The sequence below is a fragment of the Corapipo altera genome, unplaced genomic scaffold, assembly GCF_003945725.1.
Source record: "Corapipo altera isolate COAL_440 unplaced genomic scaffold, ASM394572v1 52b, whole genome shotgun sequence".
NCBI classification, from domain to species: domain Eukaryota; kingdom Metazoa; phylum Chordata; class Aves; order Passeriformes; family Pipridae; genus Corapipo; species Corapipo altera.
Window position 1 is genome coordinate 1,970,084 of NW_020884922.1, and position 23,973 is coordinate 1,994,056.

Below are 23,973 nucleotides of genomic sequence, written 5' to 3' on the forward strand. Positions count from 1 at the left end.
TATTCCTAGTGCCAAGAAGGGTAGGGAGATTTTCCAAAGTGTTATGACATTTTTCCTCCTATGGTTTTAATTAAAAATACCAGTACATAAGTATTTTGAAAATCGTCCTAGTTGATCTCGTGTGGTTTTGGATGCCAAAAAGTCTTTGCAGAATCATTTAGGTTGAAAAAGGCCTCTGAGATCATCAAGTGCAACCTTTGACTGGTCACCACAACTAGACCATGGCACTAAGTGCCATGTCCAGTTGTCTCTTAAACACCTCCAAGGGTGATGACTCCACCACCTCCCTGGGCAGCCCATTCCAGTGCTTTAGAACCCTTTCCAATCTTGTTTTCTTCTAATGTCCAGCTTCCTAGCTTTGATACTTGCCTTTCTACTAGGCTCACATGTTAGCTAGAGTTTTGCCAGTTTCTAGTTCACTATGGAAGGCTTTAAATGCAAGCAAAAACATTTTCAGAAAACCATTAATTAAAATTGTAAGTTACCACTAAAATAGCATTTCAGTCTGAAATTTCAGTTAGCTGTGGCTTGTGGAGTACTACAGATTTTTTTCTAAGATTGTTGTGGGTTTTTTTGATTCAGCTATGACACATCTTACATGGCCATTAATGAATTTCTCTTACCTTTGTAGAAAAAGTGCCAGATATTTCTGGGGGGAGAGGATCAGAAATGTACGTTGTCATGTGCCTGGGACTCTGAAGTCAGTACTCTGACTCTGCCCCTGCAACCCTTTACCACTGGAGTAAAAATTTACCTAGCTCATCAGTTTGCATCAACATTAAGAATAGAATGTGATCCTGGACAAGTTGAAACAAATTTTGATGAAATATTCATTAATCTGTGTAAAACCTTCAACAAACAGTATTTCCTGTATATACTTATGATGAAACTTGAAACAAAGTAGTGCTCTTTGAATATTTAATCTAGTTTAGGTATATCCACAGAATTTTAATCAGTTTTGGTTCTTGGGGGTGGGGCAGTGGGAATCAAAAAGCAAGGGGAAAAACAAACTTTTCCCCCAGACCAAAGTAACTGTCTCATTGCTGGGTGAAAGCTGAATTTGAAATGAAAAATCCTAAAAACTAAGTTAAAGCTGATTTCTGTAAGGAAGTGTTATGTACTGATATGAAGGCGCATTGCAGCACAGAAATAAGTTTAAGCCTTCATAAAATCCTGCTTCCCATCTGTGAAATAATCTTGGTAATTGTTCCATCTCACGCAGTAAGATATCACTATTGACAATGTTGTTCATATTAATTGTGAGTTCTAAAAATTGTGTGAAACTTTTAACAGTCTAACTTTTAACAGAAGTACCTAAATCCTTTACTAAGGAGACAAAAAACATTTTAAAAATAATAAGTTATTCCAATCTCCCTGGAAAAAAAAAGAAATCTAAACAGACCTCAGGTTTTATATTTACTTTTTATTTCTCATTTCATCTTGAAAATGCATTGAAGAAAACTGCATATGAGCTGTGTAGGAAACTACAGAATAGACACGTTATTCACTCATTTAAATGTGTTGAAAATGTTCACTATTGGCTTTGGAGTTTAGTCAAATAGTTCTACTCCTTGTAAAACTCAAGAGAATGTGAAGTATATTTTCATTCTGACACAAAAGAACTAAAAGAACTACCCTTCTACACACTCAAATAAAGTGTGTCTTTTAGATAGCTGCAGTGATCCCCGGGAGGAAACAAGGAAATAGGATCCACATTGTGCTGTTTCTTACTTTAGAACTGTATATAGTGAAGGTTGCTTATAGTAGTTTTTATAATATTTTAATTAAGATTTATTCCTAAAAATGTTGTTTCAATATGTTTTAACATTGATTCAGTTCTTTTCCACCATGGAAATATGGTGAAAAAGTTATCTCCACTCAATGCCTAGTACTTGTAAATTGCTTGAATAATTACATAATAGCTTCTCAAATTTCTTTCTCCAATTTTCCCTTCCAGCTGACATAAATGTGGACATATCAAAACCTTTGAAAGCAAATCTCAGTTTTGCCAGACTTGACCAAATAAACCAGTTTTTGAAGAAAATCGTAACCACAAATGATGGTGAGCCTAGAAAAGAGGCTGCTCCTTTAGCTGGCATTATTCCAGATAAGGATGTCACTTTGATATCCAGACAACCCAGTACAAAGGATTTTCTACCTGCAGCGCACACCAGTGCTGCGCAGAAGTCTTCAGTACAAGAAAACTTGTGGCAAGCCCTTTCCTGCTTCCAGAAAATTTCCGTTCACACCGTTCAAATGGTCGTTTTGATGGAAACCATCCCACATCCCAGTAAACCTTGTTTGTTAGTCTCTTTGTCAAGCCTCAGTGGGAGCCTGAATATTAAAAGTGGACATAAAACTGCAGGTAAGAGTTTTTTTAAAGTTCGAAGTGCTACTGGTTTGTCCAAGTGGTGGTCCAGTAACCATTTCAAAGTGTGGGGCATTGTGGGGAACTACTGTAGTTAACATCATAAATCCACAACAGAAAACAACAAATGCCTGAGAGATTCTATTACCTTAGTCTTCCTTTCACTGAGGCAGCACCCAGGAGTAGCTTATTTTGTAGTATATATCCCCTAGTTTGAAATTACTAAATTATTGATGGAATTCTGGCTGGAATGGTTGTTATGGGAACTACTCTTCTGGTATTCCAGTAATTTAGCACATACTTCAAGGAGTAAAATTTTGACAGTTTTCACTCTGTAACTACATTTTTTGATAGGACCCTATGTTTCTGTCTAAAACAAATATACAAATAATTGTTCAGAACCCTTACATGTGTTATTATGTAAATATGGGGTCATACAGTTACACTCCTACAGGGTTATGAAGTTTTCAATTTTTACGTGTTTCCTCTGCATACCTGAAAGTCACTCAGGGAAAACAGGCACTCTGACCCCATTACTGCAGAACTGCAAGGAAAGTTTACACCTCGGGTACAATTAACCAGATTCCAGAGACTCATATAAAATGAAGATATTTTGAGTGTCTTTGTAAATTCTTTTATTAGTCGTGTCATAAAATTAATAAGATGGTACATTTCCATGATGTGGAGATAACCCAGATGTAGGTAGTTGGCAGAGTAGCTTGCAAAGTAAAATGGTCTGTAGCTGAAAGGAGCAAGTTGTTGGCCAAGTGAGGTGGTGATTTATTTCTTTTCCATCAGAAATATTTCACCTCAGGCCAGCAAGTTTCAGTGCTTCTTTATTGTTTCAAAAGTTAAAAATGAAAAATTTAAGGTTCATAGGACATGAAAGCCTGTGAAAGTTCTGGGGCCTGAAACTTTTGATTTATCCATAAATAAACAGCAGCACAGGCAGGAACAGTGCCTGTGTTCCCACGCTTTTCCAATCATATAACAACCCTAGCATTGAAGGCACTGCAACTGAGTAAAAGATATTTCTAATGTGCTTTAAATAGTTTTAGTTTTCTTTCTGTGTAATAATCCTCTTTCCTTCCATCACTTCCCCTGTATCATTTATACATTATCTGTCCCATGGTACATTATGGTGTCCACATCATGCTTCAATATATCAAAGCCGAGCCGCTCTGTCACTGTACTATAAAACAATTTGGCAGACTCAGCACTGTATATCACTTACCCTGGAGTTTTTCATCCTCCCAGAAGAAGGACATACCTTGCCTTGCACATTAAGCCTCAGAAACATTCTGCTATGAAGTTCTGTTGCTTAATTCTTCTGGCAGTCTGAGAAAACCAATCTTTATTTTCCACATTACAAGCTATACGTGAATCTTTCATATGTTCATATCTGGCAGGCGTTGTTAAGTGAAGCAGTACTGATGCTGAATCTAATGAAAATGGACATTAGTTATTCTATATAAAGAACGTTCTTAAACAGACAATTAATAGACATCAACAGACTTTTTGCACATTTTTTTCCAGTTAAAATTGCCTTATCTCTACTTTATAAAAAGAAAAATACATGTGCATGAGGTTTTGCATGCTGTTCTGATGGTGCAATGAGTTAAGTTTTAGTAAGAGCAAAAGGCACACTTCCATAAAACTGATTGAAATTGTCAAAAAATCTTTTAAGAAATTGCTTGGATTTTTATTTACAATTATTAATCTGAATTTAAAGTGCTTACAGAAATCAAAGTGGAGATTAGAACTTGAGGAAAGAAGATAAAATACTCAGTGTGGGGGAAACGGTATTAAAATCTTGTGTTAAAAATACTTTAGAAGAATACCACGGTTACTAACTAAACTTGTTTTATTATTACAAAGACATTATGCAAGCTAACTCAATTTTAAAAATTGTGGTAGCCATGTCCTGAGAGAAAGGATTATTTAAATATCTCCATTCTTCACTACTTTTCTTTTTACGAAAGGTTTTATAGATACACCTTTTGAGCTGAACAGGGTTAATGTCAGATTTATTTTTTAATAGAATGAAACTAATACACAAATACTTCACTGTGTCTTTGATTTTACAGTCAAATAACTATTGTGACCATCTGCAGCAGCTGCATTTTACGAATTATTTGCTGAACCAAGCTAAGCGCAATGACAAAAGTAGTCATCTCAGATGTACTGTTAAAACAGAGGAAGAAAAAGGATCATTGCTTGCCTTTTGTACAGTATGGCCATCTGCTCTACAGATGTTATTATATAGAATGACTTCAGATACAATAATTGTAGAAAATTTTCATTAAAACCTCAACAATTTGCACTTGTTTACTTGAATCTGCATAACTCCCCAGTGAGACAACACAATACATTTGGGGTTTCTTTGGTTCTCACTAGCTTACTCTTTGATCCTTTTTGATGTCCTGACTTTAATAAACATAGTTAAAAACACTGTTCAAAAACATCATGGAAAAAACTACAAAGGAACAATTATAGCAGTAGAAACTACTCTAATCCCTTACTTACGCAAGCTATTTTTAGTGAAATACAGTTTTTTACACATTTTATGTGGCAGTGTTTTATAAACAGTGTAAATGACCCCTTTTCCAGATGAGCTTTAGTGCAGGAGGTGAAGTTGGTTTGTAAGGAATCCTATTTGCTAGGAATTATTTAGTGAAAAAACCTCGCAAGAATGTATTGTCTGTATTTTTCCTCCCTTATAGGGGGAAAACAAAAGTACATGACCTTGTGTAATGCTTTGATTTTTTTTTTAGCTGAAATTAAGAAAGAAGCTTGCTATCCAGATTTTTTTTTAATTATCAATTTTCCCTCTAGACTTTCCTGGTTTAATCATGGAAACTAAAAGCATTCTGTTTTCATTTTTATTCTTAAATTCTTAGGAAAGTAAAAAGTTGTAGCTTCTGAAAAGCAGAGGGGCTAATTAGTTGAATGATTTCTAAAAAACAAATTGTAGGAGTTGAACACTCACATTGCACTTGGATAAAATTAAAACACCTCTGTTTCTACATGTCCTGCTGCACTGTTGTACAACCCCAAACCTTTAGTGTGTCAAGGGACTTCACTTTTTGGACATTTTTTATGTTTTAATACAACAGTTACTTATAACAGCATGGTTACTATTTCTGCTAGAGTACTTATGTTCTCCTTTGTACTCATGGATGAAATCCTATTTTGGTTTTAATAAAGTAGTACTATACTGTGATGCAGTGTATTGGCACCAAAAAAGGAGGAAAAAAGCAAAACAAAAAACCACCAAATCAACCCAAAATCCATTTCCCAAAAAGAAAGATATTTATTTTACTTGAAAAGAGACTACTGGTGTAGTTTTTCTGAAACCCTTAAGGCCAGGGGTTTAAGTCATACTGGTGTTCATTAAAATAGTTATCTGTAGTAATTTTATATTTTATACAAGTAAATAACAAATGCTTAGATTATTTTTGGCAGTTTATTTACACTGTTGAAGAAAACCCCAAGTCCAAGAACTATTGTTAGACCTGGTTCAGTGGTTTTTGTCCTCTGAAGTATGTGGCATCTTCTACAAAGAGCTTGAGTGCCACGTACCCAGTCAGATCTGAGGTTGCTTGGTATCGTGCTTGAGGTGTGTTGCTCACTCCAGAACTGTCACATGCCATTAAAACTGAAATAATTTTTAGCAATAAATACTAGAAAATAGAATTCAATTCTAAACATATGACTTTCAGGTAATTTAGGTTTGGTGTTGAAATTAGCACTACCTACCTCCCAAAAGAGCAGATACATTAGAGGAGTTGAGGACCATATTCTCCCCAAAGTGAAAGACAGCAAAAAACCTGTAGCCTCACAGTGGAGCCTTATTTTGCTCTGGCTGGAGGCAGGAGGGAAGTCTTGCTGTTCAGTGTCTGAACTGAGAGTTATGGACATAAAATATTTCAAGAATCATACACAGGATTCCCCAGCCCTTCCTCCCATATGTAAAGATAATTACTTTAGCTTATAAATAAGGGTGAAAAAAATAAACACTAGTTGAGCATATGATAATTGCAAGTATTTTTACTAAACCTGAAAATAATTACATGCTTCAGATACTTTACAGAACTATTAGAAATTAAATGCAGATATTAATTGGTATAAAGCAAAGACCAAACTTCATTTTGGAGTGAACTAACTCTCTCGAGAAGACTCTGCTAAGGCGTTGTCATAGCCTTTGCATGCAGCAGATATGCAAGTTAGCCCATGGGGAAATAAAACTTTAAATTAGATATGACTACCTAAAATAATATGCAGCAGTAACAAGCCATTTACAACACCCAGAAGACGTTTGTTACTTTTAGAAAGAAATATAAACTCTTTCCAATACTCAAACAATAGGAAATTAATTCTCTGTCAGTAAAAGCCAGAGGACAAACCAAATATTTAAATGGCCACTGAGGATTGAGGTGGAAGTGCAGCTTGTAGACAGCTATACAAATCACTAACAAACCTTAATGAATATTGGGTGTGGGCATCAGGGTCCTGTCAGATTTGACACTGTGTCCCAAGTAGCTTAAACCCAACACTCAAGAAAAGGTGGAGACCTCATCAGGTCTCTAACATCTGGGATTTTATTTGTCATTTTGGCATATCCTGCAAGCGCAAAAGAAAGAGTAAAAGGGGATTATCCTGACAATGAAATGAGTTACTGAATCTTGTGATAATGAAAAGCAGAAGAATTCTAATTCCCTTCTATAGTCCCTGAGGTGGAGGTGCGTTTATAGTTCTGCAGGAGTATAACGTAGGAGGGAAGAACAGATGGCCTAAAATCCATGAAACAAGACACCACCTAATCCCAGGACTGAGTACTGCTATTAATCCTGGTCAGATTCCCTACTGATACTTTGTAATAGGGTTCAGAATTGCTACTGATGAACTAGCATATTAACTCAGGGGAGAAAAAAAGCTAAAAAAGAAGTTACTTGAAGGTTGTTTGTTCAAGACAGTGTGCAATGATTTTGTAGAACTGCATTTACAGTTTGAGTAACTCGGCTTTAAAACTATTTCAAATGAAATTTGATTCAGAACAAATATGGTTGGGTTGGTAATCTCTTCAGTTTTTATTGTGAAACCAATTACGTATTTTTTGAGACTGGAATTTCTTTTGTTGGGTGGGTCGCAGTGCTGTTTGTGGCAGTAGTAGGTGATACAGTATTTTCATGGAAGTCAACTTTATAGAATGTTTACATTCATGAGAAGATATATATAGCAGTGAAAACTGGAAGTTTTCTTTATACATTTCATGCTTTCTATGCTGTTCCTCCAGTTCAATCTTCATTTTTCAGTGTGAGGTACAGAACACAGAGGTAAGGCATTGTTGCGCAGTCTTAGGGACCAGTTCCTTAAGCTGTTTAAGTTGCTGACATACTGACAACATGTTTCTTTCTTTCTCTATACCAAGAATATTTTTTATAGGATGAGATCACCAGCTTGCTGCCGAAACAAAAGGTGCAATTCCATATGAAATTTAGGTTACTGTGGCTGCACGTTTCTGCACTCTGCGTTGTGCTAGCTCAGTTACTCAGGTAGCTCTTCATTAGCTTGAGTCAGGGCACTAATCTGTGTGAAAACAAAAGCAACAGGAAAGATAAGTTTCCAGCAAGATTGTCTCCTTCAGCTGGCTCACTAGACAGGTACGCTTTAATGGCCATGCTGGTACGAAAGAGAATTCAGAGAAGTATATAGAGGAGGAAGGGGGAGGAAGGATTGAAAGGAGGAGAAGATTAGAATATAGGAGCCTGGACCTGGACTATCTTTAATCCTCGGGAACGACATCCCAAGAGTGGAGTAAAGCCTTTTAAGTTTGTGTGGCCTGGGTATATCTGTCAAGCTTTGAACTTCCACAAGCATAATTCACTGGGTTATAGAGGCTCTAACACCTCTGCTGCTGCCAGGCAGTATCTTCAACATGGTTTATTTATAGAGAAAAGTTACCCTCTACTTCATGGACTATTTAGTTTACTAAAGGAGTCAAAATCTATAGAATGAAGTGTAGAGCAGAGAAGCAAGACACCCAAACTGTAATTCTAATTCCACTTTGTGAATTATACTGGGCTACAGTTTGAGTGGCATCCACTATTTTGTAATGCTTCATTTAATGTGCAACCATTCAGTGTCTGATTTTTCAGTAGTGCTAAGTACCTACAACTTTATAATGGTGACAGTTGTAGGTACCAGCTGTCTCCTGAAAATAAACCAAAGTTTTCAACCAACCAGCTAAAATTAAGATGTGAAAATACAAAGATCTTTTTTTGAAGAACCTTTCCATGCCCATCTGTAAAGCTGGAGTAATAATGTTGCTTTTCTGAAACCTACTGATATCTAAAATGTTTATGATACGAGAACCAAGTACTGCTCATGTCTGTATAGCACTCAAGTTTGAAATCTGGACTCACAGATGTAAAATGAACGCTATTTTTGTTGCTTTATATTATGCATTTTTTTCCACTTAATTGGAATAACATAGGGTAATATAGAGCTTTGCAAATATTATTGTACTCCAAAGACAGCCTTCACCAATACTTGAAATCCTTTTAAATCTAAACTTTAATAAGCCCTCTCTGATCAGGCATCACGAAATCCAAAATTACCAAATCACCAAGTGAATTGAGATTTTTCAGTTATTTAGTATGCAGTAGTGTAGTGAACATGATGTACCTGCCCAGTTATTCTTTAAGGGAGATGAGCTCATTTCAAATAGATAACCATCTTTGACTTCCCTTCTGATTCATCACTGACCTGAACTCCATTTGAACCTTGTTAGACACAAAACAAGCAGGATTCCTGGCCTGAGCTATAAAATATAATTAAGCCCTTTTGAAATGATGTGTAAAAGAACATAGCTTTACCCCCACTATAACTACTACCACCACCACAACCAATAAAGTTAAATCAAGCACTGCCTGTAATGGATTAAAATAATAAATGTTCCTGGATTTTAGTGTTTGAAGTACTTGAAGAAAACAGGCTCGCAGCAGCCAGTGCTGCTGAATGCATGGGGACATTTATTAGTGATGAATTCAAGGGTTTGGCCTGTTTTAGATCATTACTTTCTGTTTCCTGTGTGTTACACATCTCATGTTTTCGCACAGCCCACATGTGTCCCCATGTAATGCTGAGAAATTCTCTTTCACTAAAGAATAGCTAATTGGTAATGTGTAAATATTGTTCTCGTGGGGAGAATGAACCATCGTACAATTCAGCTCGAAACTAATGAGAAATCCAGCTCAGTCATTGGATTGTTAACTAAATCTCTCCTGGAAAATTGTCCTTTACTATGCCTCACCATTTATTTGATGCTGCTGTTTCCAGACTTGGATAAATGGGCTGGTGCTTAAATTAACTGCAGTATTGCCCCCACAATTATTTTCATAGTTTTGTTACCCTTTCTTCTTAGAAGCTTTGTTTGTTGAGGACACCTGTCAACATAGCACAGAGCATTGTAACTGTAGTATAACTACTCATTACATAATGTATCTGAAGTTTTCTTAAGAGGAAAAAATCATATAGATAATAGTATTATATTAGATATAATGGCGTATTTACATATTCAAAGCTATCTCAATGACATCAGCAATCTGAAACTAGCTCCTGACCTTACAAATGTTACAAAGAGTGAATGCTTAGGAGCAAATATCACAGATTATCACTTCAGTAGAAGGTACTAAAGAAAACCACTTGCTAATTAACCTTCAGCAACCAGATTGTATCTCTGCTGCCCAGGCATGGAGGACCCATGGGAGAACCTGGACTTCTTCTTTCAGAGGGCACCACAAACCCTAGGGTGGAATACAGTCGTCCAGCTGCTGCTGTCGGAGCAGACCACATCTGTCACGTGCATCTGAACCAGCACAGCAGGCTCTGTGCTCTGGGACACATTCCTTCTTCTGAGCTGCCCCACACTCAGAATAGCAGTTTTCTTCTTAGCGCTATGGTTTGTAGCAAAGCTAGTAGATTTTGAAAGAGGCTTTTAAAAACAAAGCTTGACTATAGAGTGCCATTTGCTATCTTTATTATAATACATGTGTTTACATTTTCTTTAAAACTCCTGTCCCATACTGAAGTTTGCCAATTAAAATAATGCTCTGTGTTGTATTAGGTGACAGTGCAGTGAACCAAACAGGATTTTCAGCTAAGGAAGAGCAAAATGTACAGAGAATAATAGAAGGAAAAAAATTCCTACTACGTCTCTACTCATTTCAAGTTGATTCAAATATCAGTGTTGTACTGCTTTTGAAAACAGAAAGTCCACAGTTAGTATCAAAACTTTGTCTTTCTCTTTATGAAGCAGGAAAAATAACAGAACTCTTTCTTAACACCTATATTGCCTAAACACTAAGTGATCGTTACTATAAGGCAAGGATTGTTTTAACCTATTTGCTCCATCTATTGAAATGGGCCAGCTCTTTCTTTTTCTGTACATGCAAATGAATTTATGCACACAGGACAGTTTAACAAGCATGGAGCTTCCTACTATCAGTAAATGCTAATACAGCTCTATGTATATATATATACCCTAATCTAACTATATGTATAACTATATCAGGATATGCAGATTCTTTGAGATGTCTTTCTAAATGTTAGCATAAATCAAGTCTCTACTGACTAGAAAAAGATGTTAGAATATCAAAGCAAATGTCTTTTAGTAAATTTTTTTCACTATTCTTTTGAAATGATCTCTGTCTTTAATTTTGGAGCAGGTTAATTTCCTGAACTTAATAAGCAAGTGCTAGCTTTTTTTCAAGCTCTCCTACATTATTTCTAACCATATAAAAATACCTGGATTTTCCTTTTGAGCATATGTCATCATAAAGGTAATCCTTCCGGTGGCATGCAGAAGCCTCGTGTCAGATCTGTTTTGCTCCATTAGCATAGGTGCATTTTGTGGTGCTATTGTGGATCTGGATGAAGTCTGATAGGGGAGGGCTGGCAGCGTTTTTTAAACACTGCCCAAAGCAAGTGCTTCATATTTATTAGTCTCCTGGAGGAGTATTTTAAAAGTCATGAAACTATTTGTTCTTAGAAGTAAATTACTGCATGTACTGAAAAGCACATTGGTGTTCATGAGCAATAATCCAAACAGCATAAGTTAACTTCTACATATCACAACAATCATTTATTAAGATATATTGCTTCTGTGTGGTGCCATCTCAAGTTCATAAATGGAGACTTTGATTTAAGTTAGACTTCTACAAGAGAGATTTGTGAGAGAGGTATTGAAGGACCTACTGAAAATACCTTGTAGGAGGGAAAAAAACAGAGGAAAATGATTTTGCATCTTTACCTTTTTGAGACAATTGCTTTAGTCATGGGAACACCCCTCACTAAGTGAACATATAGTTTTAGGATTTCCATAGTAACAGTAGCCTATTGAAGCTTCCCTCAGGCCCAAAGAGGGAATTTACAATTGCTTTATTTACAATTGCTTTTTAAGGTTTGTGCATACTTGTTCTTCATTTGTTTTCTTTAACCGTCCTCAAGACGTCACTTTGTGCAAGTTTGTCAGAATGCTCTCTGTGTTGTATTTTTTTATTAAGAGAACAGTGGGTTTTATACTGAATCACTTCATCCCCAAAAGGACACGTAGATATAACTGCTAGAAAGGAGGGGGGTATGATTCTTGCCTACACGGGAGCAATCTGGGTCCCAGCAAGAAAAAGAAAAATCTCTTATTGAGTTCCTGAGCTTTTCCTGGTATTTATTAAACACAATCCATGGATGTGTCTTGTAATATTTCATGTATTTAAAATTAACTGACACTTTCTTATTCTTAATTGTTTTTTCATTTTTCATTGTTTACTTAGCATTTGAGAAAGGCACTGCTGATTTTGAACCAGCAGTATTATGTGCTGAATGCTCCATTCTGTTTCTAAGCTGTTGGATATTGTGTTTTCTTTGTGCTTTGTAGAGCTGAGATGACAACAGAAAGAGACTGGAAATCATAATCCTTCCAAATGTAATCCCAATGAAAGAAAACATAAATAAAATCGCTTGTATTCTGGCATTCCTTTTTCCCTTTTGTTATTTCTGCAACTTGGCACATACTCCAATAAACCTATAGAACATTTCTGTATTGCAGAACTGTGCAATAGTTACCAAGAATTTCTCTACTTTAAAATCAAAATTCTGTGTAGAATATGAAAAAATTGAATTTCCAAATATTGTAGTCCCTCTTAAAATAACTAGCGATAGCAGGGTGAACCCATCCCGTAGAAACACCTTTTTTCTTAGTTTAAGACGTGAAGCTGCTTCATTCCATGGTTTACAGAATCAAGCCTGAACCAGGACCAAAAGGAGAGGTGTCAGGGTGTGTTAATGTCTTGATTATCACTGAAGTTCAGTCAAAAAACCACTTGGAACAGATTTTGTCCTATAAGCCTGTTACACATGAGACTGGATGCAGGGGTTCAGAAGCCATCCTAAATAAAAAAAACCCAAAGCTAGAACATCTTTCCCAATCAGTGACAACAGTCCTGTTGATTGGCATGGGGCGATGGTTCCTTCGAACCTTTGATCATTCTTACTAAACTCCAAGCTGCTCAAGGCAGAGATAGTTCAAGTTTGTGGTTCCTACCCAGGCTGGACACAATTTGATGCCTTTATTGCAGTGGGGGACTCTCGGACCACCTTCCTAGCGGATGCTTGTTTGAAAAAAAATCCAATATATTTCCTTCCATTATATAAAATATTTCTTAGTATCATGAAATCATAAAACCCAGGATACAGATATGCTTCTTCCTGGATTCCAGAAGAGATTCATAGGAGAGGTTTTACTGCATGTATTCAAAACAGCGAGTTGTGTTTTTGTGGGATTTTTCTACTAGCAAAGGTATGAAAATATAAAATGAAACTGTACCTTGAAACATCTGTGTGTAAGCCTTAGGTGTTTTTTTAATCTTTTGCCTTTTGTAAATATCCAGTTTCATTAGAAAAATAAGCTGTGGGCATTATAAAGTATAGTGACATCCAATATTCGGAGTGTTGAGTCTAAGTACGAGCACTAGAAGAGATAAATGTTAAGCCAACCTCAGATGTAGTACTTTCCATATAAGTATACAAAAGAAACAGAGATATTAAGTATAGTTTGTTTATTAAACAGTGATTCACAAGAGCTGAGACATTTCTAGAAGGTGTTTCTTTCCTCAAAATGTTTTTATCTTTAATGAGAATGTGTAAGTTCTGTCAGAAATGTAATCTGCTGTCATCATTTTTAGGTTTTATAAATCTATGTAAAGTGCAAATGGTTATGATGTGAAAAGTGTAGATTAAACTATTTTTTCAGAAAATGCACATTACATATTTTGAGATAAGCATTTGTTTTGAATTATTTAAATTCAAACCGTACTCTTCTGCTAAGCACTCTAAAGTCTGGCAAGGTGCTATGTTATAGTAACTAACCTGAACAAAAGCAGAGCATTGTTTAAAATGCCTATTGCCTATTAGTTTAAAATATAATCAAGTGAAGCAGCTGTCCTTGTTCTTAATATTCTCTTTTGAAAAAAAATTTCATAGTTTATTGAAAAATGTCTCTTCTCATAAACCTGAAAATACTCACATGTAGAAAGTCATGTTTTGGCAAATAGTTCTTTGCAAGGAATGTGGATGATACATACCTGCTCCCTAACTGCAACACCATATAAGACATGCTTGATAGTGTGGGAAGACCAAGCTAAATTAAAAAAGAGTATAATCACAAAATTGCCAAACTTGTGGCCCAACTGTGATGCCCTTGCTTGGAGAGGAGAGGGATTGTCCACACAAGTATTTCCACGAAATAGTGGAATAGTAGTAGGACTACTTGTGTGAGTAATTGCTTGCAGACGGGGATTCCCAGGCTCATGGTAAAGTGAATTCAGGAAATAAGCACATAAATGTTGGGAGAATGATCACCAGCGGGATTAATTTTCTTTCTCTCTCTTTTAGGAATCCACGGATCATCTTTTGTCCTTGACATAAAAAATTTCTTACTTAAAACAAGTCTCAAGGAAAGAGCCAGATCTCTGATGGGCCCTTTTTGCTGCTCTGTTAATGTGGAAGCCAAGTGGTGTAAGCACAGTGGTGATCCGGGCCCAGAGCAATCTATTCCAAAAATATACATCGATTTGAAAGGAGGACTGCTGCAGGTCTGTATAAGATCCTTATGGTTCTGCTGTTGAATTGGACTGCCCTTGGACGATTGAGATTTCATAAATAAATTCTATGAAAGCCTGTAAAGCTTTGCTTCCTACAGTAGGTCACAGGGTTGGGGGTTTTTGCATGTTTGATTTGAGTGGGTTTTATTTTACTTTATAAAATAAGTATCTATTCTTTCATGTAAAGCTATTGATTGAAAAGTCATGTACAGGGTTTTGGTTTTGATTTTTTTTTTAATACTACTCAAGCCCTGTATTGTAGCTATATGTGTGTGTTCCCTAAAACTACTGGATCAAATTACTAGCACTTAATATCTAGGATGCTGTTCTGATGGGTGTGTATTTGTCTGTTCATGAGCTATGTGAGTGTAGTGCGTAGGGGTAGCTTTAAGAAGTACATATCCTTTCTTTTCAAACTTACATGGATTTCTCATGGGAGTAATTGCAAACTTTTGTTTGTAGCAATTAATATTCAGTTTGCTGTGCTATCTTCTCCATTTTGGAAGTGCCCACAACTTGAAACCAGTCCAGGAAGCATGGGAGTTCTTGAAATGAAAAATAGATTCTCTGGGGCCTGAACAAGTGGGCTTTAAGATATGTCTTGTTTTAATTATTTTTATTGTACTATCTATACACAACAAATGTTTTAAAATAAATACATAAATCAAGCATATAAAACACGAAAAGGAAATTTTGTCATTTAATCGTGTCATTAGGTATTTTCCCAGAGTTGGCAGTAGAAGTTATTCAAACCACAGCACTGGGGATAGGGCTACTCGAATAATGCAAATTTTAAAAAAATATATCTTAATGCATAAATAAAGTCAGTTTGTTTCTCTGCTTCTTTTTAATTTGTTTTTCATAGGTACTTGGCTGACTACCTCTGTGTGTTGTTAATGAAAGTTTTTTGGGTTTTTTTCCAAAAATTTTGGGGTTTTGACGAAGACCAGAAAAATATCTATAAATCCAAGAAAGCCATTTATTATTAGAGAATACACTGGGATAATTAGCTTTTGCAGAAAACAGTTAAGTATTTGGTCTGGCAGAATAGATTTGAGAATGCTGACAAAAGCATTAGCAGTTCTGTTTCAAATTAATTTATTTATGGCTAATGATTTTACCAGCTCTAAACAGACCTCATCTTCTACCACTGTTAATTTGTATTGCAGCAGAGCCTTGAGAGCTTATATGAAACTGGTGCTTCATCTGTAATATTGTAGTAGGAGTTCCAAGCCCTGGAGTTCCCAGATACCTGAAAATAAAATTAATAAAAGTTGGGTGGAGAGGGGGGCATAAGAGCATTCATCCCTCCTCCATCAGTGGGGAACTGAGGCCTCTGAGATTGGTTTAGGTGACAGAGAGCTTCTCTGAGATGGTGGTAGACCAGGAGTGGGACTCTGAGCCCAGAGGTACTCTAGAAACTGCAGTAGAGATGTACTACATTAGGGGGGTAGCTGGGTAGCCTGGGAATGTTTAGCTCAGGGCTGGCTGTGGCCGAGTTTCAAAAGGGTCGTGGTTTATTCTATGGGCTTACATGCAGACGGAGTGGAAGGAAAACCTTCCTTCTTGACAGCTAAACTACACTCCCTTTAGGCATCGTCTGATTTTTTTTCATGTTTGAAAATGGATATTCCCCAGTGAAAAACTTTGCGCTACTCTTTATGTGCACACTTGCCTTGTTTATTTTACTCACACCCTTACTATGGACTTTTAAGTTACTGTTTGGAGATTTTGATTTCATCCCACACCGATTTCCAAGTCTAATTTCTTTATTGATTTCTACTTGCTTCCTTGTCTTCCATGTTGGTTCTAGACCTGCTTCTGCACATAGAGACTAAAAGACTTGTCCCCATTAATATGATTCTCTTAAATAGCAGCTTGATTTGAGAAAAGCAGCAATGCTTGTCAAAACCAGGAGAGAGGAATGTCTACTTGCCTTTTATTTTGCTATAAAGTTTGTGAACCTTCTGGACTTTGAATGCCAGGTTTTATTAGATATTTTTCTGTATTTCTGTTTTAAACTTCCAAAAACTTTAAACTCTTTAACCGCACTCTGAGGACTTGCAGAACATCCAATTCCTATGCTTCAGTTTATGTTTAAGATGATCTTTAGTATGTCTTTCAAGTCACCTTTGCTATGTCAGTGTTTAATGTGTTCCAGAATTCCACTTTTGGAGCAACAAGCTCCTTGAACAGTTTAAACTTTGTATCTTTAAGGCTTTTTTGTCATATCTTAAACTGCAAAACCTGTGACCAATCCTAACATTACGAACTGTTCTTGAATGTGACTTTTAAGATCTGTGGTCATCCAGGCAGCATCACTATGGATTGTTAAGTGGTAGGAATTAATACTTTCCTCAAATGATGAAAAGAAGAAATTTGCCAAATGCTTTTGTAAAGATTTTTTTGTTGTTTCTGTTCTTTATTTTCACATTAAGGATACTTGCAAGCAATTATGGTATGAGTAGAGCAGGCTGAAAGCCATATAAAGTTTCTGTTGTTTTAGGGAAGGATTTTCCCTTCGAAAATGACTGAATATCTGAATGTAATTGTTTCATCTTTCCTTTTTTTTTTTTTTTTAAGGTTTTCTGGGGTCAAGAGCATTTGAACTGTTTAGTTCTTCTCCAGGAGCTTCTGTGGCAGTACCTTACTAAAAAGGGCAGCGTAGAGACATTGGCACCTGAACGTACACATCCAACTTGTTTTTCTATGGAAAGGAATCAGGCCTCCAAAACTGAGCATACCTCAGATGATCTGAGAACAGGCCTGTTCCAGTATATACAAGATGCAGGTAAGAAGAATATTATGACTCTCAGGTTTTTTTCTAGATTATAAAGTAAAAACAGTAGTAACCTATTAGAGATTACTTGCCTCTTACAATGAATAACTACATTTTTTTGAAAAGCACTTGAAATGACATCTGCTAGAATTAAAAAAAAAAAAATACTTTAAAAGACTTTTTTGATTTCTTTCCATTAAGCTGTAATCTTTTAAAAGTCGGGGAAATTGCTTTTTTATTTTCTCTCCTTTTGATCCTAAGGAATTTACTTTTAACCACTTTGGTTTCATAAACCAGCATGTTTCATTCTAGAAATTGTATAATAGATTATAGCTTTCTTTCATTTGACAGAAGCACAAAAGCTGCCTGGTGCCTATGAAGTTGTGTTTTACAATGAAACTGAGGACAGTCCAGGAATGATGTTGTGGAGATATCCAGAACCCAGAGTGCTCACTCTTGTAAGAATCAACCCTGTTCCTTTTAATACGACTGAAGACCCAGATATTAGCACTGCTGACCTTGGAGATGTTCTTCAGGTGAGTAATGAGAGTTTTCTACATTTAGTAACAAATGAAAATATTACTGTTATAAAGTGAGCATTTTCAAACTCAGTTTATTAAAAATAAAATACAAAACCAATGTCAGGAGCTCTATAAAATCAATAGGAGGTAAATTCCACAGCTTGAGCACATCTTTAGTTTTAAAAGTATTTGTGCAGACTTTTTAACCGCTTATCTCTCAAGTTTTACGATTGCATAATAAGCTAGCTAGAATTTGTCACTTCTGGTTTGCGAGCATACAGAGTTTTTATTCTGACTTCCTTTCATTTATCAGTCCTTGCGTAAAACTTCATTTGTTTTGAAACTGAAGTATGTGAGGAAGACCTGGTCCTAAATTTCCAAGATTCAGTGGAATCGCTGAACTAAAATCTCCACTCCAGCCGTTCTCTTCTGTGTCTGTGTTTGCAGATGACTGTGCTGCTTCTAGTAAGATCCACAGGGTAGAAAGAAAGGGTCTGTTTTCTCTTGTTTTGCTTGAAGAGGGTTGAAGTGGGCAGTCCAGTTTGACTGTGTGAGATCATGGAACTGCTCTTTGAAGGAGGGCTGAGTGCTGCAGCTGTATGACTCTGTGCCCCACAGGTAGACCATATCTCACAATTACACTGATCCTTAAATCCGGAATTTTTGCTTTCTAATGTGCACAGTCAGGCAGTCACATTTTCTCCTGTCTAGTATAATTCTTTATAAATTCACTTATTCCTTGCATACCTATTTTGATTTTAGCTCAGTTTTAATTCTGTTAATCTCAGTTTCCCTTTTGTATTATAAATTGGGCATGTCATTATTTTTTTAAATTTCAATCTGTTTTTTAATTAGAACAGTGTTGTGAGTCAAGGGAAATAAATATCTCCTCAATCTTCCTATTTATTAAAAAATGTTGAATTGTATTTAATTATTGCTATAATGTTAAAAATTGCTTTTAAAATTGAATTATGCACCAATATGCTTTGAGTTATGAGGAAGTAGGATAATCTTCCTCAGATAAATGGTATAATGTTATTACCATGCACATACTGTTAGTGAGATCATGTAAGTGTCCTGCCAATTTCTTTGCCCTCTAGACAGCCAAATGTCAACTCCTTTCAGTTATATGAAAATTAAAATTAAATGGAAAAAAATCAGCTGCACTTGGCATGAGGTTTGAATCAAAGATCAAAATTGTGTTATTCTAGGCTGTCTTGATGACCCTATTAGGTTGCTATGAAAGCCAACATTTTGCCCTCTTTCACGATGGTATTTTTGCAGCACAGCACACCAAGTTTTTGATGTAATTACATTACGCTGCCATTATAGATAACAGACATCATGAGCTATAATGTATGTGCTTGTGTAATAATGTGACCCTGTCCAGGGGGACTTCTTCTTCAAGTGGGCATGCAAAGCTGGGCTGCTAGTAGCACACACGTTCTGCTGCTTTGTACTTCCATACTGCGGTCTAGAGAAAGAAAGGAAGTTGCAATCCTTTTTCCTGTCTGCTGCGATTGCCTCAGAGAGTAAGATAGAAACCAGGAAGCGATCAGCCCCCAGCAGTCAGGTTCTGTCAGCGTCCACTGCTGTTACTGTAATTCTTCAGATTTCTACTACAAGGGAAGAGATGAAAGCTGTCAGCCAAATTAGAGGACACGTATTCAGATCTTTGATCTTGGGCACATAGAGTGCAGAAGTGCCAAGAGGATCCACATTTTGCTTGTGGGTCATTAATTATGGCAGTAACTGTTGCCTGGCTTGAGGTGGTGATTTTTCATATTTTCCAGAAATGGCCATATCCCTACACAGAGAAGCTCTACACAGTGTGGATAAACAGCCATTATGAACATGGACAGTGTGCATATTTTTATTAATCTAACAGAGATGTGTAGGTGGAATAAGTAATACAGAGTTGATTTTCAGGTTTTTTTAGGTAAACTGCATTTACCAAATACTTATTCTAAACTTCAGGTTCTAATTTAGATCAGTCATGAGGCCTTTCATCAGCTCCACTTTTTCTCCTATGTAGATATATGTTTGTTTATTAACATACTGTGTATTTAGTGGATATGGAAAATTCATTAAATATAAAGATAAAAAAGACAAAACAACATTTATTGTCTTCAATTCTTGAAATGAAACATTAGAGAAACATCTGCAAGCCAAAGACTTCATCAAGGGATCTGAATTTGAAGATAATAATGATAAAAATATATTAAAATACATTTTAAAAACTTTTCCAGGATTGCATATATGTTCAAATGCAAGGAGGACTCATAATGTCACCCACTGTGTTACCAGTCTCGCTTAAGCCTCTACTTCACCTGAATCCGGTCAAAGGTGCACTTCTGTAGTTTGTCATGAATTAAAAGTCTGCCAGTTGCATGTTCTTTCTTTCTTTCTAAGTTGCTGTGACATTTCTTCTAGCTTTCTATCTTTGTTAAACTTCTAGCATATCGTTTTAGTCATGGGTAGGTTTTAGAAGTCTCTGGTTTTACAGCTATTCTTCAAATTCCTGGAACTTGGGAAAGCTTCACCATAAAAAGAATTTTTCTAAATATTGAAGGTGTGTGTCATCTGCTATGGCCAAAAGATAGAGAACAGCTTCAGATTGTAAGAGTTGAATTGAACTATGTTTTTTTCGGTAAAACCTTACCTTGCCGCTGTTTGTAGATTGTCCCAAAAGCTTATTTTCTTATGCTTTTACTTGTTTTTTTGCAAAGCTAAGAAGTTTCACTGGTCAAGTTTCTAATACTTTGCTTTTTACAGTCCAAACATTGTTGTTTTATTTGTGAAGGGAACAGGAAGAACTGATGTTTCTGCCATGGCATAGCATGTTGCATTTTCTTTACCAATGTTAAATAGAAGTTTGATCTATTGTTTGAAGGAAGTGAGAATCTTAGATGCACTTGCAAGAAATTGCATCAGGATTGTATTTTTTGGGGGAGGTTGAGAGTATTTGAACTTATTCTTCCTGTCTAACAGACATTGCAAACACTTTCTTTTTAATTTTTAATCCCCCATTGTCTCATTTTCACATGCTACAAATGTTCTTGGCTCTGTGATTTACCATTCTTTCAGATAACTAGTATTTGGTGAAACACCTTTAGACTTCTCTGATATCTCTTCTTAACTTTTAAGGAATTCCTGTTCAGTGACATAAGGTGTTTCTTATCCTCAGGTACTAAAGCCACTCTCTGACGTCTTTTTCTGGCCCTTTCTTATCTGGAGACCTTTTCTTATTTTGATCCTCTTATGTCTACATCACTCCAAGACCTTTTCTGAATATAACTTCTCAAGATTGTTTCAAAGTTTCTGTGGTAGTACTTGCAAGCTCTTGCTAATGAAGCAAGAACATAGGTTTTGTTTTTGAAATGCAAGATCAATTAAGTGAAGCAAAAACCAATTTATGAATGTGCTTACAAGTGGTTTGGGTGAAACCTAACTGGAAAAAAGAGTTAATACTGGGTTCTGTATCAAGAAAGAAATATGCTATGGATGTAGAATATTCCTGAGTCTTTTAAACTGAAAATCTTTCTAATTCCTTGATCAAAACTGTTCTCTTGACTGCTCTGTCAGCTTCTGCATCATTTCCAGTGATGGTTGCCTGTTTTTCAAGTTGTGAAAATTTTTTGATTGATGTTTAGAAAGGTCTAGCCAAAATATCTCAGTAAAGGTCAATGTGGAGTGAAGGAATATACACACAAGAGCATAGTTTCACGTTCTTGTAAGAAGAAAAAGTAAATAGGCTGTGTCTTATCCAAGTAATGTGATAAATACTGCTTTGAGCCACCACTAATGTACCCCTTGTATGAAGGAGATCTGCACAAAAGACCTTCAGGCAGCTACTCAAATGTTGGTAGAGGCATACCATTTTAATCTTGAATGTTGCTAAGATTATTTTTAAAATATTTGGAGAAGAAAAAGCATATTCCACTTATAACTTCACTTAACACGGTGCGTATTTCATAAGAGTGAAGTTAATTCCAGCACTGAGTCCATCCAATGTCATGTAAATCAGGATAGTCTATTACTGCCCAAAGCAGCAAGGGCAAAGAGTAGAATGGTGTTGACATTAGAATTATATTGCCACCTGAGGAGCAGAAGAAAGTCCAAATTTGGAAAAATTTCACAAAATTCATTCAAAAGCTAAAATGCAAGATGAGGTAGCAATGACTTTACTTTAAAAATATTGAAGATTCATAAATCAAAAAGGGATGCTCTCTGAGATGTTCTTTGTTATAATGAATGAAACTTAAATCCTTCACGTAGATTGCTGGTAAGAGAAGTGTTGTGGTTAAAGATATGTGGATGAGCAACTTCGAAAGCTTATTTTATTAAGTACTTAAAGAAAATATGTCCACAAAACCAGGGAGACAAAGCCTACTGTTTTTGCTCCCAAAGTTTAGTTAATGCTACATTTAGGACAATCTCTTGTGTAGATAATTTCTATAATAAAAATTGTGCAGGTGTTTATAAATTTGTCTCAGCAAGTATTCATTGCAAAGACTTAAGTCATGCCTCAGTTTCCCAGTTTAACAGTAAACTGTATGCTAAAAGGCAACCAGCTCATCATTACAGGACAACAGGTCTTCTATTTGCTCTGTAATGGTCTTGGTATGTAACAGTTAAAGTTGGAGTGGGGGGGCAGTGATCATTCTCGTTCTTATGAAATCTGACCATAAAATGTTTTCTGTGGAGATGTGGAAGCACGGTGATAGCCTTCAAGCAGAATTGAGTTTATAATGTATATAGAAATGTCTCTTGCAGAGATGTCAGAGCTGTAGGAGATAAATGAGCATCTCAGGAACAAGAATGTGCTAGGCAGTCTGAACTGCAGAGTAAGGACTTAATAGTCTCTCTCTTCATCTCCCAAATTGGACATTGGCTTGAACTGGCTACTAAGACAGATGAAAGAGAGTTTGTAGCCATATCCTCCATTCTGATTGTTCTGGTTGCCTTGGAAGTAAGGCATTAGGAAGAAAGGAGTAGGAGAGTTTTGAATTTTAAACAATAGTTTATGATTATGCAGATAATGACACTGTCCCAGAACATAAAGAATAATTGAAGAAGAATATATTCCACATCATAACAAAGGATGGTATTTCAGAGCTGTCACGTGATGCTAAATTCAACCGTGCTTGTACAGTTCCTTGGATCTGTCAGGTTCAGCATTTGAGAAAGGACAAGTGTTCTTCATTACTGTGATATTTTTAAAATTCAAAGGAGGGAGTTGCAGGGGAAAAAATTCAGTTAGTGATTCAGACTTTCACATTGTGCAGATACAATATGGAGTTAGCTACATTTAGACATTTAACCTCAAAGAAAGTGTTGTGGCGCTTAGAACTGTACTTGCACTATGCATCTAGTTTCCCAAAGTCTTCCTATGTCTTCTTGCAGTCTTGAGAATCTCAGATATGTATTTATCTTTGCCTGTGATTAGTCTGTTGTTGTTTTACTTTTCTGATTTAATCTGGGTCATATTTTTATATCATTTATCTTTACCAAGAACAAGGTTGACAGGTTTGGGTTGGCAGGGGAGAGAACAAAAATTAGGAGGGGCTCGCCAAGATAGGAAAACAGTGCATGTGCCATCAAGGAAATATTCTGCTGTTCTGTGCAAGCAGGTGAACAGAATATGCAAATGATTTCCTGTACAGCTGGAGGTCTGTTTTAACTAGTGAACTTTTTACAGAGATTCTCAGTGTTTACTGTTGCATCGCAGAGTTATCTTTCCAATAAGGGATATTGCTGGCATTGCCCCCTATCTCAAACAAAAAGCTATGCACTGTCACAAGACCATTTACATAAGTGGCCATGGATTTAAATGCAGGAGAAAAACAGATTTGTCTAATCAAAGTAATCATATGATGTACAATGCTCCGAAATCTGAGTTCTCTGATTTATTTAAGCTGCATCACCAACACAGACTTAAAATTCTTTCTCCTGGATTGTCATCCAGTGAGAAATGCAAGCTGTTAAAGCTTACAAAACAAAAGGAAGATAATCTGAACATGAGCCAGCAGTGTGCTCAGGTGGCCAAGAAGGCCAATGGCATCCTGGCCTGCATCAAGAACAGTGTGGCCAGCAGGAGCAGGGAAGTGATCCTTCCCCTGTACTCTGCATTGGTGAGGCCAC

General features: G+C 36.3%; 1 protein-coding gene across 4 annotated transcripts in view; it reads left to right on the plus strand.

Moving 5' to 3' along the window:
• Positions 1-23,973, plus strand: part of VPS13B (vacuolar protein sorting 13 homolog B) — a 426,536-nt gene that overhangs the window by 328,031 nt on the left and 74,532 nt on the right. For all 4 annotated transcript variants that reach the window (XM_027657093.1, XM_027657096.1, XM_027657095.1 and 1 more), the window contains 4 exons: positions 1,958-2,365; positions 14,321-14,520; positions 17,113-17,320; positions 17,660-17,844. In XM_027657093.1, coding sequence (XP_027512894.1) covers positions 1,958-2,365; positions 14,321-14,520; positions 17,113-17,320; positions 17,660-17,844 — 1,001 coding nt within the window. The remainder of the gene's footprint in view (positions 1-1,957; positions 2,366-14,320; positions 14,521-17,112; positions 17,321-17,659; positions 17,845-23,973) is intronic.